At 41.7% G+C, this 17596-nt stretch overlaps 1 protein-coding gene across 3 annotated transcripts in view; it reads left to right on the top strand.

Annotated features, from left to right (window-relative positions):
* Positions 1 to 17596, top strand: part of LOC122556143 (NAD kinase-like) — a 60014-nt gene that overhangs the window by 1384 nt on the left and 41034 nt on the right. For 2 of the 3 annotated variants that reach the window (XM_043702635.1, XM_043702633.1), the window contains exons 2-3: positions 6793 to 7101; positions 15985 to 16068. In XM_043702635.1, the coding sequence (XP_043558570.1) occupies positions 6797 to 7101; positions 15985 to 16068 (389 nt within the window). In that variant the 5' untranslated portion in view covers positions 6793 to 6796. Of the gene's footprint in view, positions 1 to 6399; positions 6585 to 6792; positions 7102 to 15984; positions 16069 to 17596 lie in introns of all 3 variants that reach the window. The other variant, XM_043702634.1, reaches the window with a different exon arrangement.

The raw sequence follows: 17596 nt of genomic DNA, 5'->3' as shown, positions 1-17596 counted from the left end.
TCACTGCACCTCCACACACATCATTTACTGCATCCGCTGCACCCGATGTGGCCTCTCTATATTGGGGAGACAGGCCGTCTACTTGCGGAATGTTTCAGAGAACACCTCTGGGACACCTGGACCAACCACCCCGTGGCTCAACATTTCAACTCCCCCTCCCACTCCACCAAGGACTCCTCCATCTCCAGACCATAGCAATACGACGGCTGGAGGAAGAGTGCCTCATCTTCTGCCTAGGAACCCTCCAACCACAAGGGATGAACTCAGATTTCTCCAGTTTCCTCAATCCCCTCCCTCCACCTTGTCTGAGTCCCAACCCTCAAACTCGGCACCATCTTCCTAACCTGCAATCTTCTTCCTGACCTCTCTGTCCCCATCCCCCACTCCAGCCTATCACCCTCCCTCACCTTAACCTCCTTCCACTTATCGCATTTCCAACGTCCTCCTCCCTACCTTTTAACTTAGCCTGCTTGGCACATTTTCCTCATTCTTGAAAAAGGGCTCATGCCCGAAACGTCGATTCACCTGCTCCTTGGATGCTGCCTGACCTGCTGCACTTTTCCAGCAACACATTTTCTGCTCTAGCACCTCTAAAGAGAGGCAAAGTAAACATTAAGTCTCTTATGAATCTTCTATGGGAAATTACTTTAGATCTCTAACATTTGCAGTACTTTTTTTAATTCCTTGGGTGCTGGAACAAATATGCAGTATTTTAGTAGCATTTGTAGAGAGAGAGAGAGAGAGAGGAGATTTATGCTTCACTTTGGTCTTTCTTCAAAGTGGGCCTTGTTAGCTAGCGGGTAGGACTCATCACTTGGTGAGTGAGTCCAAATGTTCTGTTCATTTTAGTTGATTTTTCAGGAGTGTTTTTTTTCTGAATATTTGTGAAGTAATATCAAAAGGGTGCGAATGTTTGTTTGAAGGATCTTTTGAATCTGGGAGATAAAGTGGAGGCATTGTTGGCGGAATTTCTGTAATGCTTTTGTTGCTGGTGCACAATCATTACGGTACTGGAGTGCAATGATGACAACTGCTCTGAATACTGGGATTTTTCTGTCTCTGTTAACACTTAGTGTTGTAGCTTGTAGAAAGCTGGATTGGCAATGCTTGATCTGGTAGTTGGATCTTATCAATGCTGACATTTTCAGCGATGTTGCTGCCAAGATACAGGAAGTGGTCAACATAGTCCAGGGTGTCTCCTTGAACATTTTGTTTGGAATGTGGAATATTTAGCTGAACAGGACTGGGTTGATATGAATTTTGTTTTGGCAACATTCAAGGACAGGCTGAGTCTCTTGGCTGCAGAATTGAAGAGATTGGGAGTGACTTGCAGAACAGGCAGCAACCCGGCAGTCATCTCCAAACTGAGGATCGTATTGTTCTCTAAGAAGCGGAGTAGTGACAACACTGGTAATCGCAAACTAGTGAACCTTACTTTGGTTGTGGTTAGTGTGTTGGAAAAGATTATGAGGGTTTTATAATCATCTAGAAAGGACAAAGTTGATTAGGGATAGTCAGTCCTGTTTTGTGAAGGGTTGGTCATGCCTCACAAACTTTAGAGGACTTTGAGAAGGTAATCAAACAGGTAGATGAGTTTAATGGTATTTGGATTTCAGTAAGGCATTTGCTCAGGTTCCCCATGGTGGCTATTGAACAAATACAGAGGCATGGATTGAGAGTGATTCAGCAGTTTGGATCAGAAATTAGCTAGCTAAAAGAAGACTGTGGCGATTGATGGGAAATGTTCATCCTGGAGTCCAGTAACTAATGGGGTACTGGAAGGATCTATTTTGGATTCACTGCTATTTGTCATTTTTATAAACTACCTGGATGAGGGCATAGAAGGATGGGTTAGTAAATTTGCGGATGACACTAAGGTTGGTAGAATTGTCGATAGTGCAGAACGCTGTTGTAGGTTACAGAGGGACATAAGCTGCAGAGCTAGGCTGAGAGGTGGTAAATGGAGTTTAATGCAGAACAGTGTGAAGTAATTCACTTTGGAAGGAGCAACAGGAATGCAGAGTACTGGGCTAATGGTAAGATTCTTGGTAGTGTAAATGAGCAGAGAAATCTTGGTGTCCATGTACGTCCCTGAAAGTTGCCACCCAGATTGATAGAGTTGTTAAGATGGCATACAATGTGTTTCCTTTTGTTAGTCGAGGGATTGAGTTTCGGAACCATGAGGTAATGCTGCAGCTTTACTGAACTCTGGTGCTTGGTGTATTGCATAGAGTTCTGGTCACTGCATTATAAGAAGGATGTGGAAGTTTTGGAATGTGTTCAGAGGAGCTTTACTAGGATCTTGCCTAGTATGGAGGGAAGGTCATATGAGGAAAGGCTGAGGGACTTGAGGCTGTTTTCCTTGGAGAGAAGAAGGTTGAGAGGTGACTTAATTGAGACATACAAGATAATCAGAGGGTTAGATAGGGTGGCTAGTGAGAGCCCTTTTGATGGTGATGGCGAGCATGAGAGGACATAGCTTTAAATTGAGGGGTGATAGATGTAGGACAGATGTCAGAGGTAGTTTCTTTACTCAGTAGTAGGGGCATAGTTCCTAATGAAGGGCTTTGGCCTGAAACGTCAATTTTCCTGCTTCTCGGATGCTGCCTGACCGGCTGTGCTTCTCCAGCACCAGTCTAATCTGGACTCTGATTTCTAGCATCTGCAGTCCTCACTTTTGCCTAGTTCATTTTTTGTGCAGAGTCAACTTAGGTTAGAGTTTTTATTTGTTTAGTACAAGTATTAAAAACCATTCAAAAGGCAGTTGACTATTGAGGTAGACTGTACATGGTATAGGGGCCATCTGGCAACCTTAACTCTTGTCTGGGTTGAAGGCATCTTGTTTCAGTCACCCACTTGTGACAGTTTCAGATATGTTATCATGATTAAATTGGAATGTATTTAAATTTCTTGAATATCCAAATATTTGGAGCACAATCATCAAAGCCATGTGATTGAGTCAAATAATTTGGTCTCTCTCCCTCTTGCTGTCTGTCTCTCTTTCAGCGTTTGCTTCGTCTGATATGGGATAGGGAAACGGGACGACACAGTGATCGTTTTTGCATATGTTGCTGTTTTGACTCGTTTTATTGTTTTGTGTGTGGATTTTATAAATAACCCTGGGTGTGACATATCTTTACTGGGTAGCAGATTAGAATTCGATGTGTTGAGCCACAATGACTAGAACCATCATGCTGCTGCAAGCACCTTCCATCTTCACTGCACCATAAGGTCTGATGTGGGAATGGCTGTTGCTGATTGTTTCATTGTACAAATGAAGATGAGGTTAGGAGGATTCTTCCCTTGATTTTTGCCCCCACATCACCACCGATCAGCTGTGACTTTGAGGACTTGGTCAGCTCAGTCAAGAGTAATGCTACAATGTTACTTTGTCACACTGAATTCCCCTACCTTTCTGAGATTCAATATACCAAGTATGTTCAACGTTATTTAGCTGAGGGAGGGTGGTGGATGCTAATCCACAGGTTGCCTTTGAAATTTGATCTGATGAGACTTCATAAATGACTCCCAGGGCCAAACCTTCCCAATTGTACATCACTGTGCCAACTATTATGATATCTGGTGGGACAGGACATCTCCAATGTAATTCCTGGGGATTAGCTGTGAAGTGGAAGATTGAGTGCAGATATGACTTGTTGTTGAATGGTCTTCCAATCGTGACACGTCCCAAAATATTAGCTAGAAACAGAACCAGTGAGGACTGGGTGTGCCTTGTCTTGCTTGATATGAGGAGAAGCTTGAGTGCTCCAATGATCACTTGATCAATGTCACTAGGAGCTCCTTGCTCCTCATAGGGCTACCATCAGCGATGCAGATAAAGCACAAACCAAAATATCATCAACTGCAGAACAGGCAAAGAGATACAGTGTGTCACACCGTTATTGCAGGTGCATCAGTCCATGATGAACTTGGTAGGAATGACCACTGCACAGGACTTGGGAAGATTGTGTTTTGTGGCAATACCAGCATGCAAAGGGGATAAATCCAGCACTAATCCAGGAATGAAGGGCTCCTGCCCGAAATGTCGATTCTCCTGCTCCTCGGATGCTGCATGACCTGCTGTGCTTTTCCAGCACCACACACTGTCTCAACTCTCTGATCTCCAACATCTGCAGTCCTCACTTTCTTCACGTATCTTCATAAGCACAACCAACCTTGTGAAGCTACTGAGTAAGACCACATGGATGTTCAATAACTGTAGCAACATGTTGTAGTCATAGCTAAGTATTCTCACAATCATGGTGCTGATCAAAGTTTCTGCAGTGAATTTTGTTTACTTATAGACAGTTAAATAACTAACTAGAAGTTCTATAAGCATCTCAAAGCTCTAATAGCACAGCCAAGCAAGAGAGCACCAAAAACAAACACACAATCTTTTTGGTGGAAGTTTTGAAAAAGTGATCCAATCTCTTCCTTCTAAAGTACCATCATTACAGAAGCCAGTCTTCAACCTAATCTTATCACCCTAAATGAATCACTCAAAGCAAAGGCTGTGGGGGAAAAAACAACTGGCAGTGCTGATGATGTGCTCCCCAGAGCTAGCTGTATCTAGACTAAACTGTCCCAGTATAGTCGCAACACTGCCACCTACCAGACAAAGTGGAAAACTGACCAAACTGAGAGAATATCAAAAAATCTGAAGCAATTCCCCTTCCAGGACAAAGTAGTGTGCTTGTTTTGGCTTCCCATTCATGTGTTCGCATGATTCACCAGTGCATCATGGCTGCAGTGTGTATATAATTTGTAAGTGATACTGCAGCAGCGAGCTTAGTCTCGTTCGAGACCAGCTGAAAAGCCACAATCTGAATTACCTGAATGGAGAATCAAGGACAGCAAGCTGCTCTTGGAATGAGAAGGTGAGATTCAGTAAATTGGGTCTCCAATTCTGAGTTCAGAAAAATGAGATGTGATTTAGTTGAGTATGCGTGATTCTGAAGGGACATGACAATAGAGTCAGGTTATCTTTCCTCTGGCTGTGGATTTTTGAACCAGGACACAGTCTCCAGGCATAAGGTCAATCACTAAGCACTGAAGTGAGGAGAAATTTCTAGATTCAGGAAAGATTTACAAAGCTTTTTAATTGCATACTTTGTTTTTAAACGTCTTCAAGAGAAATAGGTATTGATCCTTTCATGGGATCATTGGAGGTGGTAAGTGGGCAGGGCAGGAATGTGGAATTGAGATTTGTTAGCTGGGATCATAAAATGTGAAATATCAGGCTCAACTACTCCGGCACTTTTTTTGCATGGGATGTGACACCTGCAATTCCACTTCTAAGCCATAGTATTCTGGTGGGGAAATATATTACTGATCCTTTGCTTCATAAATCTGGAGTTCCTCTCGCTAACAACACTGAGTATATTCACCACAGGAACTACAGTGTATTAAGTGGCATAACATCATATTCATCAGAATACTTTGATAGGGATAATAAACCTCAGTCTTGCCCCCAACCAATCAATCAATTAAAAATTTCTATCCATCTAGTTCATAACTTGGCTCACTTGCATATGTTTCTTGAACCACACTCTAGGGAGTCCATGATGTTGGAGGCAAGGTACTAGTATGGAATGGGGGTTGGCTGACTTGCAGGAGACAAAGTGAGGATAAAGGGGTCTTTTTTCAGGATGGTCATCAGTGATTTAGTCGCGTTCCACAGGGATCAGTAGTAAGAGAGTACTTTGGGGCACGATCTCAGAATGAAGGGAGAAACGTTTAAAACAGATGAAGATGTGAATCTGTGGAACTCATTGCTGTAGAAGGTAGTGGAAGCCACGCTACTGAGTGTATTTAAAACTGCGATAGATAAATTATTGATAGGAAGGGGATCAAGGATTATTGGGCAATGGCAAGAGAATTGTGTTGAAAAACCTGTCAGCAATGATTGGTGAAGCAGATTTGAAGGATTGTGAATATTTCTGTTCCCATATCTTAGTGTTGTGATGTAGTATACGTGGTTTCCTTTATTACCTTTTTTTAAAGAATAGAATCCCTACAGTGTAGAAACAGGCCCTTCAGCCCAACATGTCCACGCAAACCCTCTGAAGAGTAATCCACCAGATCCATTCCCCTACTCTCTTTTTACCCCTGACTAATGCATCTAACCTACAGTCCCCTGAACACTGGGACAATTGTAGCATGGTCAATCCACCTAACCTGCACATCTTTGGACTGTTGGAGGAAACCGGAGCACCCGGAGGAAATCCATGCAAATGTAGGGAGAATGCATAACCTTTACACGGACAGTTGCCTGGAGCTGGATTTGAACCCGGGTCCTTGCCGCTGTGAGGCAGCAGTGCTAACTACTGATCCACTATGCCACCCTCTGATTTTCTAATCTTTAATTTTTTTCTCCATGTGGTCTTTAACCTTGTGTAGGAACCCCAGCTATCCTTACACTTTAGATCTTGCTACTTGTAGTCATCATGCAGGCAGAACAGGAATCAACTAACAGCTGATGCAATGCTCTCTACATGCTGGGCTATTGAGAAGGTTGAACTGAGGCAAGATCACAGCAACTGAACCAGTAGCCAAATATCACAAGCACAAATATCCTGGTAAAGGTCAGATTCTTATCTCATTCATTTGGATATTTTCACTCGGGTTGACCTTCTGATGTAGGGGCAACAATGTGATTACCAGACTAATGTTAGTTGTGATGTAACCAATTCGAATTGCATATTTTTGTGTAGTGCAAATATTGATCTAAATTATTTTCATTTATTTGTCCATCATTTTATTTTGTATTTTGTATTTTTTCTTCCTCAATAGTTTTATGATGGATGCAGCAGATAATGGCAGTGCCCTAAATGGGGCAGAAATGTCCCAAAACCCCTCAGAGACTAGGTCTCAGCCTCAACCCCAATCCCAGCCTGAACACAAGGCCTGTCCGGGCGAAGAGGTGTGGGAACGTAGCCGATGTGGGCGATCATACAAGAAGGGAGCACAAACATCCATGCCAACTGATGAAAAACAGGAATCTGTTTCATTGAAGAAACGGGACCAAATGTCACCCAAGAGACGGGAGCAGGTAGAAAAATCTCCACGGAAAAGTAAGACCCATCGAAAGGTTGGACACAGGTACAGTAATGGTACTTAACTCTTCACTCTCTGCAGACATGGTCAGCACCCTCGCCCTTTAGGAACAGTCAATATTTTGATATCCTGTGGAAATAATATCACCCACCTGGAACAACCAGTGCTGTAGCTTTGAAAATGGTGCAGAGAAGCGTTACTAGAATTACTGAGATGACCTCTTATATGAAGAGATTTGTAGTTGGGATTGTTTTTGGGAGTAGAGAAGTGGAAGTTCAATAAATGTTCAAAGATACGAGGTATTTTGCTGGCATAGTTGTTACGAGGACCTACATTTGAGGTCATGATTTGGAGATGCCAGTGTTGGACTGGAATGTACCAAGTTACAAATCACACAACACCAGGTTATAATGTAACAGGTTTAATTGAAAGCACTAGCTTTTGGAGTGCCGCTCCTTCAGGTGGTTGTGGATTGCACAATTGTAAGATATAGAATCTATAGCAAAAGTTTACAGTTGTAAAGTGCACTCTGTAAACTTTTGCTATAAATTGGGTCTTACAATTGTGCACTCCACAACCACCTGATGAAGGAGTGGTGCTCCAAAAGCTAGTGCTTCCAATTAAACCTGTTGCATTATAACCTGGTGTTGTGTAATGTGTAACTTTTGAGGTAATTGATAAAAGAACTAGAGTGGAGATACTGGAAGGATCTTTCCTCTTGTAGGAGAGACTGGAGCTTCGAGACTCAGTTTTAAAAAAAGTTTTCCCATTTAAGAGGTGTAAAAGTTGTTTTTGGAGTGTTGTGATTCTTTGGAACTATTCCCCAAAGAGTGATGGAAGCAAAAATATTGATTATTTTTAAGGTAGATGTAAATGGATAACAACATCTGATTCACTGTTGCATGTAAAAAAAAATGCCATTCTGTGAATATTGGATGTTGTTAAAGTTGAAAGGGTTCAGTAAGGATGTTGCTGGGGTTGGAGGGTTCGAGCTCTAGGGAGAGGCTGAATAGGTTGGGGCTAGTTTCCCTCGAGCGTCTGCGTTTGAGGGGTGACCTTATACAGATTTATAAAATCACGAAGTGCATAGAAAGGGTGAATAGCTAAGATCGTTTCCCCAAGATAGAGGAGTCCAAACCTAGAGAGCATAGGTTTAAGGTGAGAGGGGAGCAATTTAAGAGACCAAAAGGGCAATCTCTTCATGCAGAAGGTGGAGCTGACGGAAAATGGCATAGGCTGGTATAGTTACAACATATTTAAAGAATATATTGTTATTTTCTTTAATTCTAAAAGTGAGCATTAAACAACAACCATTCACAAGTCTAAACTCCCCCCTTCTCTTAACTGCTTATTACCTGCCTTCAACTCAATAATAATACTGTTCCAATAAAACACTTTTAAATATTAAGTTGATGTAATTTTAACACCATACAGCGGCTGTAGTCTTCGGTGTCTTTTGTCTTGCATCTGAAAAATTCTCTGGGTTGTCGTCTTTCTTTTTACGGTGAAGATGTTTCATATGAAAAGTTCCCGCTGCTAGAGAGTGTTTCATTGTCTTGGGTCTCTCTCTCGATGGCAGTTGTTGAGTCTAATTTTCAAAATCCCTGCCTTTTTATCCCCAACATTGGATTGTCTCATTGGTTTGATGTTGGTAAAAATAAATTAAAATTCAATTCGATTTTAGTATCCTGGGGCATAATTTTAAACTGGTTAAAATTGAACTGTTCTCCAAACAGCAACCAACTCTGGTATCTATTTCACAGCCAAATGTTACATGTTTTCAATTTTCCAGTCCACAGAGACTGTTATCTAGTCATATACACAGGTGTTTGTAAGCTTTTAGTGCAGAACAGCATTCATGCTCTCAAAGGTACAGTACACTCCTTAAATTTCATAACAGTATAACTTTAGAAATAGGTAATCAGCTATAGGGTTTGGTGATATTTTGAAATGGTGAAATAAGAGTGGCCATAAATAAGCAGAAATAGAGGTCTGATTGGCTGCTAATTTGTACTGGAATGCTTTTACTTGTTTGGTTCATTTGCATCCACCGTAGCTGACATAATATTAGATTAGATTACATTACAGTGTGGAAACAGGCCCTTCGGCCCAACAAGTCTACACCGACCTGCTGAAGCGCAACCCACCCATACCCCTACATTTACCCCTTGCCTAACACTACGGGCAATTTAGCATGGCCAATTCACCTTACCTGCATATCTTTGGACTGTGGAAGGAAACCGGAGCACCCGGAGGAAACCCATGCAGACACTGGGAGAACGTGCAAACTCCACACAGTCAGTCGCCTGAGGCGGGAATTGAACCCAGGATATAAAATTTAACTTGAATATTTTTAAACTTTTAGTTATTAATCAAGATTTTGAAAGAAGCGAGTTAAAATTGCAGGTCAACTGATGAAAATCATTCAGTCTTCTCTGGATTTGGAGGAGGTGCCAGAAGACTGGAGAATTACTAACATTTATGGCCTTATTCGGGAAGAGTTGTGAGATAATCTTAGCAATTACAGACCAGTTGGTTTAATTTGAATGTTGGGGAAGCTTCTGGAAACTGTTATTCTGGATAGAATTAATAGTCACATGCTAAAAGTCAAGTTGATAAGGAAGAGTCAGCATCGCTTTCTAAAGGGACAGTTGTGTTTAACTAACTTGGAGTTTTATAGAAAGGAAACAGAAGGGATTGATGAGAGTAGTAGTATTGATGTGGTATACATGGATTTCCAGAAGGCATTTGACGCACAACAGACTTGTGAGAAACGTTATAGGCCATGCTAAAAAGTAGAAATGTGGATTAAAAAATTGGCTGATTGATAGGAAACCGATAATTTTCAGGCTGGAGGAAAGTATACAGTGGAGTTCTCCAGGACACAATTGTGGGATGCTTGCTTTTCCTGATAATATATTAATGCCTGCATCTTGACATGCAGGGAACAATTTCAAAGTTTGCAGATTACACACATCTTGGAAGAATTGTAAACTGAGAGGTCAGCGTGGAACTCCAGAAGGACATTGACAAGTTGGTGGAGTGGGTAGGTAGACGGCAGATGAAGTTCAATGCAGAGAAGTATGAAGTTTTGTTCTACGGTAGGAAGAATATTGAGAGATCATATAAAACGGGCACAGTTCCAAAGGGGATGCTGGAGCAGAGCACCCTGAGTATATATGTACCCAGAACAAGGATGACCGGTGGAAACAGCAGTTACTAAAACATGATGTATTTGTCTTTATAATTAGAGTGTAGAGTACAAGAGCAAGGAGATTAGCATGCTGTTGGTGATGCTCTATTAGCATGAGTAGAGGATTGACTAACTATTAGAAGACGTGGAGGTGGAATGGGTGGCATTTTCAGAATGGCAATGTGTAACTAGTGGTGTGACAGAGGGATCAGTACTGGGGCCACAGTTATTTACAATATAGATGAATGACTTGGATGAGGAAAGTGTGCCATAGTTAAGTTTGCAGATGACAAAATAGGTGGGGAGGCAAATGGTGAGGATGACTTAGAGTGCAGATGGATAGAGATGGGTTAACTGAGTGGGCAGAATTTTGGAATATAATATAAGAAATTAGTTTATACACTTTGGCAGAAAGAATAGAGGAGCTGAATATTACTTAAATGAAGAAAGTGCCAAAAAAAACAGAATAAAGGGATTTGTGAGAGCTTATTCATGAAACACAAAAAGCTAGCATCCACATTCAGTGAGTAGAGTCATAGAGATGTACAACATGGAAACAGATCCTTCGGTCCAACTCGTCCATGCAGACCAGATTTCCCAACCCAATCTAGTCCCACCTGCCAGCACCTGGCCCATATCCCTCAAAACTCTTCCTATTTGTATTCCCATCCAGATGCCTTTTAACTGTTGCAATTGTACCAGCCTCCACTACATCCTCTGGCAGCTCATTCTATACACGTACCACCCTCTGTGAGAAAAAATTGCCCCTTAGGTCTCTTTTATGTCTTTCCACTCTCACCCTAAACCTATGCCATCTAGTTCTGAACTCCCCCCATCCCAGGAAAAAGACTTTGTCTATCTGTCCTATCCATGCCCCTCATGATTTTATAAACCTCTATAAGGTCAGCCCTCAGCCTCCGATGTTCCGTGGAAAACAGCCCCAGCCTCTCCCTATAGCCCAAATCCTCCAACCCTTAGCACTTATTTCAAAAGGAATACAGTATGTAAGTAGGGATGTTTTGCGAAAACATTTCAAGGCTCTGCTCACAATCTTTCAACTGGACTGACCAATGTTTGGCCCTTTCTCTAAAGAAAGATATACTGCCATTTGAGGCAGCCCAGAGAAGGTTCACTAGGTTGATACCTGGTGTGGAGAGACTGTCATATGTAGGGAGGTTGAGTAGACTGGGACTATGCTTAATATTGTCGCCTGGGTTGGATGATTTGAGCTATAGGGAGAGGCTGAACAGGCTGGGGCTGTTTTCCCTGGAGTGTCGGAGGCTGAAGGGTGACCTTATAGAGGTTTACAAAATTGAGGGGCATGGATAGGATAAATAGACAAAGTCTTTTCCCTGGGGTCGGGGAGTCCAGAACTAGATGGCATAGGTTTAGGGTGAGAGGGGAAAGATATAAAAGAGACCTAAGAGGCAACTGTTTCACGCAGAGGGTGGTACGTGTATGGAATGGGCTGTCAGAGGAAGTGGTGGAGGCTGATACAATTGCAACATTTAAAAGGCATTTAGATGGGTATATGAATAGGAAGGGTTTGGAGGTATATGGGCCGGGTGCTGTCAGGTGGGACTAGATTGGGTTGGGATATCTGGTCGGCATGGACAAGTTGGACCAAAGGGTCTGTTTCCATGCTGTACATCTCTATGACTCTGATTCTTGGAACATTTGACAGTACAGATGCAGAAAGTTTCCTTCCCCTTGTGGCAGGGTCTAGGACCTGAAAGGTTGCACATTTATGGTAAAGATTAAGAGGAATGTCTTCTGTGCATGGTAAATCTAGAATTCTTTACCACAGCGGGCTGTTGTGGCTGGGTCATTTAAGTATACTCAAGGCTGAGAGAGATTTTTAATTAGTAAGTGAGTCAAGGAGAAAGGGCAGGAAAGTGGAGTGGATGATCAGATCAGCCATCATCTCATTGAATGATGGAGCAGATTTGATGGATTAAATAGCGCATTTATGCTATGTCTTACTGTATTATAGATGTTTAATTTATATAAGACACTTGTTAGATCTCAGCTGGTGTGTTGTGTATGGTTTTGAGTGCTTCATTACAGGAAAGGTATGAAAGCATGGGGAAAGTGTAGAAGCAATTTATAAAAACGATACAAGGAGTAGGAAATTTCAGTTTTGATAGAATGAAGAAATTGAGATTGTTCTCTCTAGGGAGAACAATGCTCAACTGAGATTGGTAGAGGTTTTCAAAATCATGAGCCATCTGGATTGAATGAGCGGGCATAGATGTAAAGCGAAAGATCAAAAGAAGTAAGGCAATGTGAGGAAGAAGCAATAGTTTGAGTAGAGAATGCAAAACTTGAGAATGTGGTCTTGTCAGGGCTGAATTGAGACATGGATAATAATTTGGATAGAAATGTTGTGTAAGTGCAGGATATTGGCACTACTTAATGATTCTTGTTTGAGTAGGCTAATGCACAAAGGGTCAGGTGGCCTCATTCTCCACCATAACAGTTCTGTGATTCTGTGAAGTATGTTTCCCTGCTTTTTAAATGCAAGTTCACTCTTGACATTGGAGGCTGAGGGGTGATCTAAAGGAGGTTTGTGAAATCCTCAGCGGCATAGGTGGAGTGAATGACCAGGGTCTTATTCTGGACTCGCCTATCTTGTGGAAATCTGGGATTGGAGGGTGTGGGTTTGAGGGGTTGGCAGGGGGAGGGTTGGGTGTTTGGATGGCAACCTGGTGGACAATGTTTTCATTGGTGCATGTATGGAATGAGGTTGCTAGTGAAGTAGTTGAGACTGGTACAGTTAAACATTATCCATCCATCTGGATGGATATATGAATAGGAAGGGTTTAGAGGGCTATACGGGCAAATGGGACGAGATTAATTTAGGATATCTGGTCAGCATGGACAAATTGGAATGAAGAGTCTGTTTCTGTGCTGTACAGCTCGATAGTTCTGTGATGAGTGAGTATCCAGCATTAATGTCAGGATTGTGGTTTTGTTGTTTTTTTTCTTTTGCATAACCTTCGATTCCACTATCCTTGAGAGCTCTATCCAACTCTTTCTTAAATGAATCCAGAGACTGGGCCTCCACTGCCCTCCGGGGCAGAGCATTCCACACAGCCACCACTCTCTGGGTGAAGAAACTTCTCATCTCTGTCCTAAATGGTCTACCCTGTATTTTTAAGCTGTGTGCTCTGGTTCGGCACTTGCCCATTAGCGGAAACATGTTTCCTGCCCCCAGAGGGTCCAATCCTTTAATAATATTATACGTCTCAATCAGATCCCCTCTCAGTCTTCTAAACTCAAGGGTATACAAGCCCAGTCACTCCAATCTTTGTGTAAGGTAATCCTGCCATTCCAGGAATTGACCTCGTGAACCTATGCTGCACTCCCTCAATAGCCAGAATGTCTTTCCTCAAATTTGGAGACCAGAGCTGCACACACCTGGCCACTCGCCTAACTTGTCCAGGTCACCCTGTAATCTAACATCTTCATCACGTTTTACCCTGCCACCCAGCTTAGTATCATCAGCAAATTTGCTAATGTTATTGCTAATATCATCTTCTATATCATTAACATATATATTGTAAAAAGCTGTGGTCCCAGTACTGATCCCTGCAGTACCTCACTGGTCACTGCCTGCCATTCCGAAATGGAGCCGTTTATCACTACTCTTTGTTTCCTGTCAGCCAACCAGCTTTCAATCCAAGTTAGTACTTTGCCCCAGTGCCCTAATTTTGCTCACTAACCTCCTATGTGGGACCTTATCAAAGACTTTCAGAAAAGTCCAGGTACATTACATCCACTGGATTTCCCTTGTTCATCTTCAGAGTTACATCCTCAAAAAATTCCAGAAGATTATTCAAGCATGATTTTCCTTTAATAAATCCATGCTGACTCTCTGACCTATAATGTTACTGCTATCCAGATGTGTTGTAATTTCATCCTATATAATAGACTCCAGCATCTTCCCCATCACTGAGGTCAGACTAACTGGTCTGTAATTTCCTGTTTTCTCTCTCCCACCTTTCTTAAAAAGTGGTACAACATTAGCCACCCTCCAATCCGCAGGAACTGATCCCGAATCTATCGAACTCTGGAAAATAATCACCAACGCATCCACGATTTCTCGAGCCACCTCCTTCAGTACCCTGGGATGTAGACCATCTGGCCCCGGGGACTTATCAACCTTCAGACCTAACGGTCTCTCCAACACCAATTCCTGGCAAATATAAATTCCCTTCAGTTCAGGTCCTTCAGCCACTGTTACCTCAGGGAGATCGCTTGTGTCTTCCTCAGTGAACACAGATCGAAGTACCAATTCAATTCTTCTGCCATTTCTTTGTTCCCTGTAATATATTGCCCTGTTTCTGTCTTCAAGGACCCAATTTTAGTCTTAACCATTTTTTTTGCCTTTCACATACCAGATTCTAATCAACTAGCTGTTTTTTGTGAGTTCATAATTGGTTCATTTGTGACTAATCTTGGGTGGGTGGTTCCTAGTCTTGGTCTCCCACATAAATGAAAACAATAATTCCACATCTACTTGATCAAACCCTTAAATAATCTGAAAGATCTGTATCAGGTTATCCCTCGGTTTATTTGCTGGAGGAAAGAGTTTAAACCTGTTCAAACTTGCCCAGTTGATTGTCACCTCAGTTCTGGCATCTTCCCAATAAATCTGTTTTGCAATTCCTCCAATAGTTCTGTTTGTGACCTCCTTTTTATAATATGGGGATGAGAACTCTGCAAAGTAATCTTGCATCTGGTTTATTTAACTCCTGTGTTTTTCAATTTTATCACGATATAAATTAACTTGTTTTGGATTTTTAAGGCCTTATTAACTTTGCTTTTTTTACCTCAAGGTCCCTCTGTTTCTTGAAACCATTTAGGCCAGTTTTAGTGTGTAAAATCCATGATTAACCAGAACACCAGGGAGAATGTCCTTGCTGTTTACCCACGCTGTGGGATCTTCTACGTCCACTGGAGACAGTAGTTTGAGTGTAAAGTCTTACCCTGAATGTAGCATTCCTTCAGTACTGCAATGCAGCTGAAAATTATCTACACTCTAGTGGACTTAAGACAATGTGTTTGGATGAATTTTAGTTTATCCTGAATTCTTTATACAAACCCAGAGAAATGTTAGACTGTGGAACTCTGAAAATGTGCTGAAGAGGTTGAATAGCATAAGCTTAAGGGGAAATGTAAAAAAGGGAGAGGGAGAAAATTATGGAAAGACTAGTAGATGAGGTGAAGTCATGTAGAATAAGACTTCTGTGGACTATAAGCTTTGATCAATTGGATTGAACAGCCTGCTTTGGTTCAGTAATTTCTGTGAAAGAATTTACCAGTTTTTGGTAAGAAATGCAGAATTAGAAGCTACTATGCACAAGTACGTTTGAGCATCCTTAATTTCCAGTATATTTTTGCAGAATCCCTTTATAGTCTAAATAAAACTGGCTAGATTATTGTATGTGTGACCTTCAACATTAATGGTGCAGCTGCTGTCTTATCAAAAAATTTACGGGCTTAACTCTGTTTTGTTTGCAACTGTTTATTCCACCCTTGACTTATTAACCAGTGTACTGTTTGTGCATTTTTGGTTCATACCTCTTATTCTGAATGATATTTCTTGAATCTTTATAGATGTTGGAGAGGGAGGAAGAGAAGCCTTGGGATAAAAAAGCAGCCACCAATGAGAAGTGATACTGATAAATTTAAAAAGGAAACAAATTAACATAACTTTTCTCTCCTTTCAGACAAGCACACTTTCTCCATGGCCCATCTCCTGATATACACTTTGGACCTAAAGCCTCCATTCTGCAAAACGCCACTAGTATCATGTAAGTAAAAGTACATTCTTTTTCTGTCTTAAACATTGAAAAAAGTTGCCGATAAATGAGTTTCATCAAATGTTTTCAGGGTTGGTTTCTTAATGTACGCACACAAGTTTAAAGCAGCATTATACTGTTGTGGAATTTGAAGTCTGTGAGCATGATATCTTTATCGTTGGAAGCAATTCTGAATGTGAATTGTGGAATATTGAATTTGTCAGATCTAAAAGATTGCTTGAGAGTTTATGCTTGCCAGCTCAGTGTAAAGCAAGTTTCAAAGGGTTTGTGGATCTTAAGTGATGTTTACAAAGGTTAAGGCCATCACCTTAAAGAGTATGGTCATTCTTAAGCAAGCATCAGATGGGTTAAATGGCAAGCACTGACTTCACTTGATAACTCTTTGCCTATTTATCTTATTATCCTGAGTAAATGTACTGCTTACTCTTCTGGATGTGTGCCTTCTCATCTAAGAAATATTCTTGGTCTGGATCACCATGTTTGCAGCTGTTGAACAAGTAACCTCTGTGTGCAAGTTCTGTGCTTGTGCATGTATGGAACATAGAACATTACAGCGCAGTACAGGCCCTTCAGCTCTCGATGTTGCGCCACCCTGTCATACTAATCTGAAGCCCATCCCATCTACACTATTCCATGTATGTCCATATGCCTGTCCAATGACAACTTAAATGCACTTAAACTTGGCGAATCTACTACCGTTGCACGCAAAGCATTCCATACCCTTACTACTCTGATTAAAGAAACTACCTCTGACCTCTGTCTTATACCTATCTCCCCTCACTTTAAAGTTGTGTCCCCTTGTGTTTACCGTCCCCGTACTTGGAAAAAGGCTCTCCCTGTCCACCCTATCTAACCCCCGGATTATCTTGTATGTCTCTCTTAAGTCACCTCTCAACCACCTTCTCTCTAACGAGAACTGCCTCAGCCTTTCCTCGTAAGACATTCCTTCCCATACCAGACAACATCCTAGTAAATCTCCTCTGCACCCTTTCCAAAGCTTCCACATCCTCCTTATAATGCGGTGACCAGAATGTGTCTTTCTATTAAGCTGTATGTATAAACAGAATGCATTCATTCCACACGCGAGATTTATGGGAAACAAGACCAATGAAAGTGTCTGTACGTTGAATTGTTGTCTTTATATCTGAACTGTAGTGCTATGGGTGAGGTTTAGAATCATAAAGGACGGAAACAGACCCTTCAGTCGAACCAGTCAATGCTGACCATAATCCTAAATTAAGTTCCACCTCACTGCGCTTGGCTGATATCCCTTCAAACATTTCTTATTCATGTACTTATCAAAATATAGAGTCTTAGAGATGTACAGCATGGAAACAGACTCTTTGGTCCAACCTATCATGCCGACCAGATATCCCAACCCAATCTAGTCCCACCTGACAGCACCTGGTCCATATCCCTCCAAACCCTTCCTATTCATATACCCATCCAGATGCCTCTTAAATGTTGCAATTGTACCAGCCTCCACCACTTCCTCTGGCAGCTCATTCCATACACGTAC

Source organism: Chiloscyllium plagiosum, chromosome 13 (assembly GCF_004010195.1).
Source record: "Chiloscyllium plagiosum isolate BGI_BamShark_2017 chromosome 13, ASM401019v2, whole genome shotgun sequence".
In the NCBI taxonomy this organism is placed as follows: Eukaryota; Metazoa; Chordata; class Chondrichthyes; order Orectolobiformes; family Hemiscylliidae; genus Chiloscyllium; species Chiloscyllium plagiosum.
The sequence above is the reverse complement of the archived record's forward strand: the minus strand, read 5'-3'. Positions and strand labels throughout refer to the sequence as shown.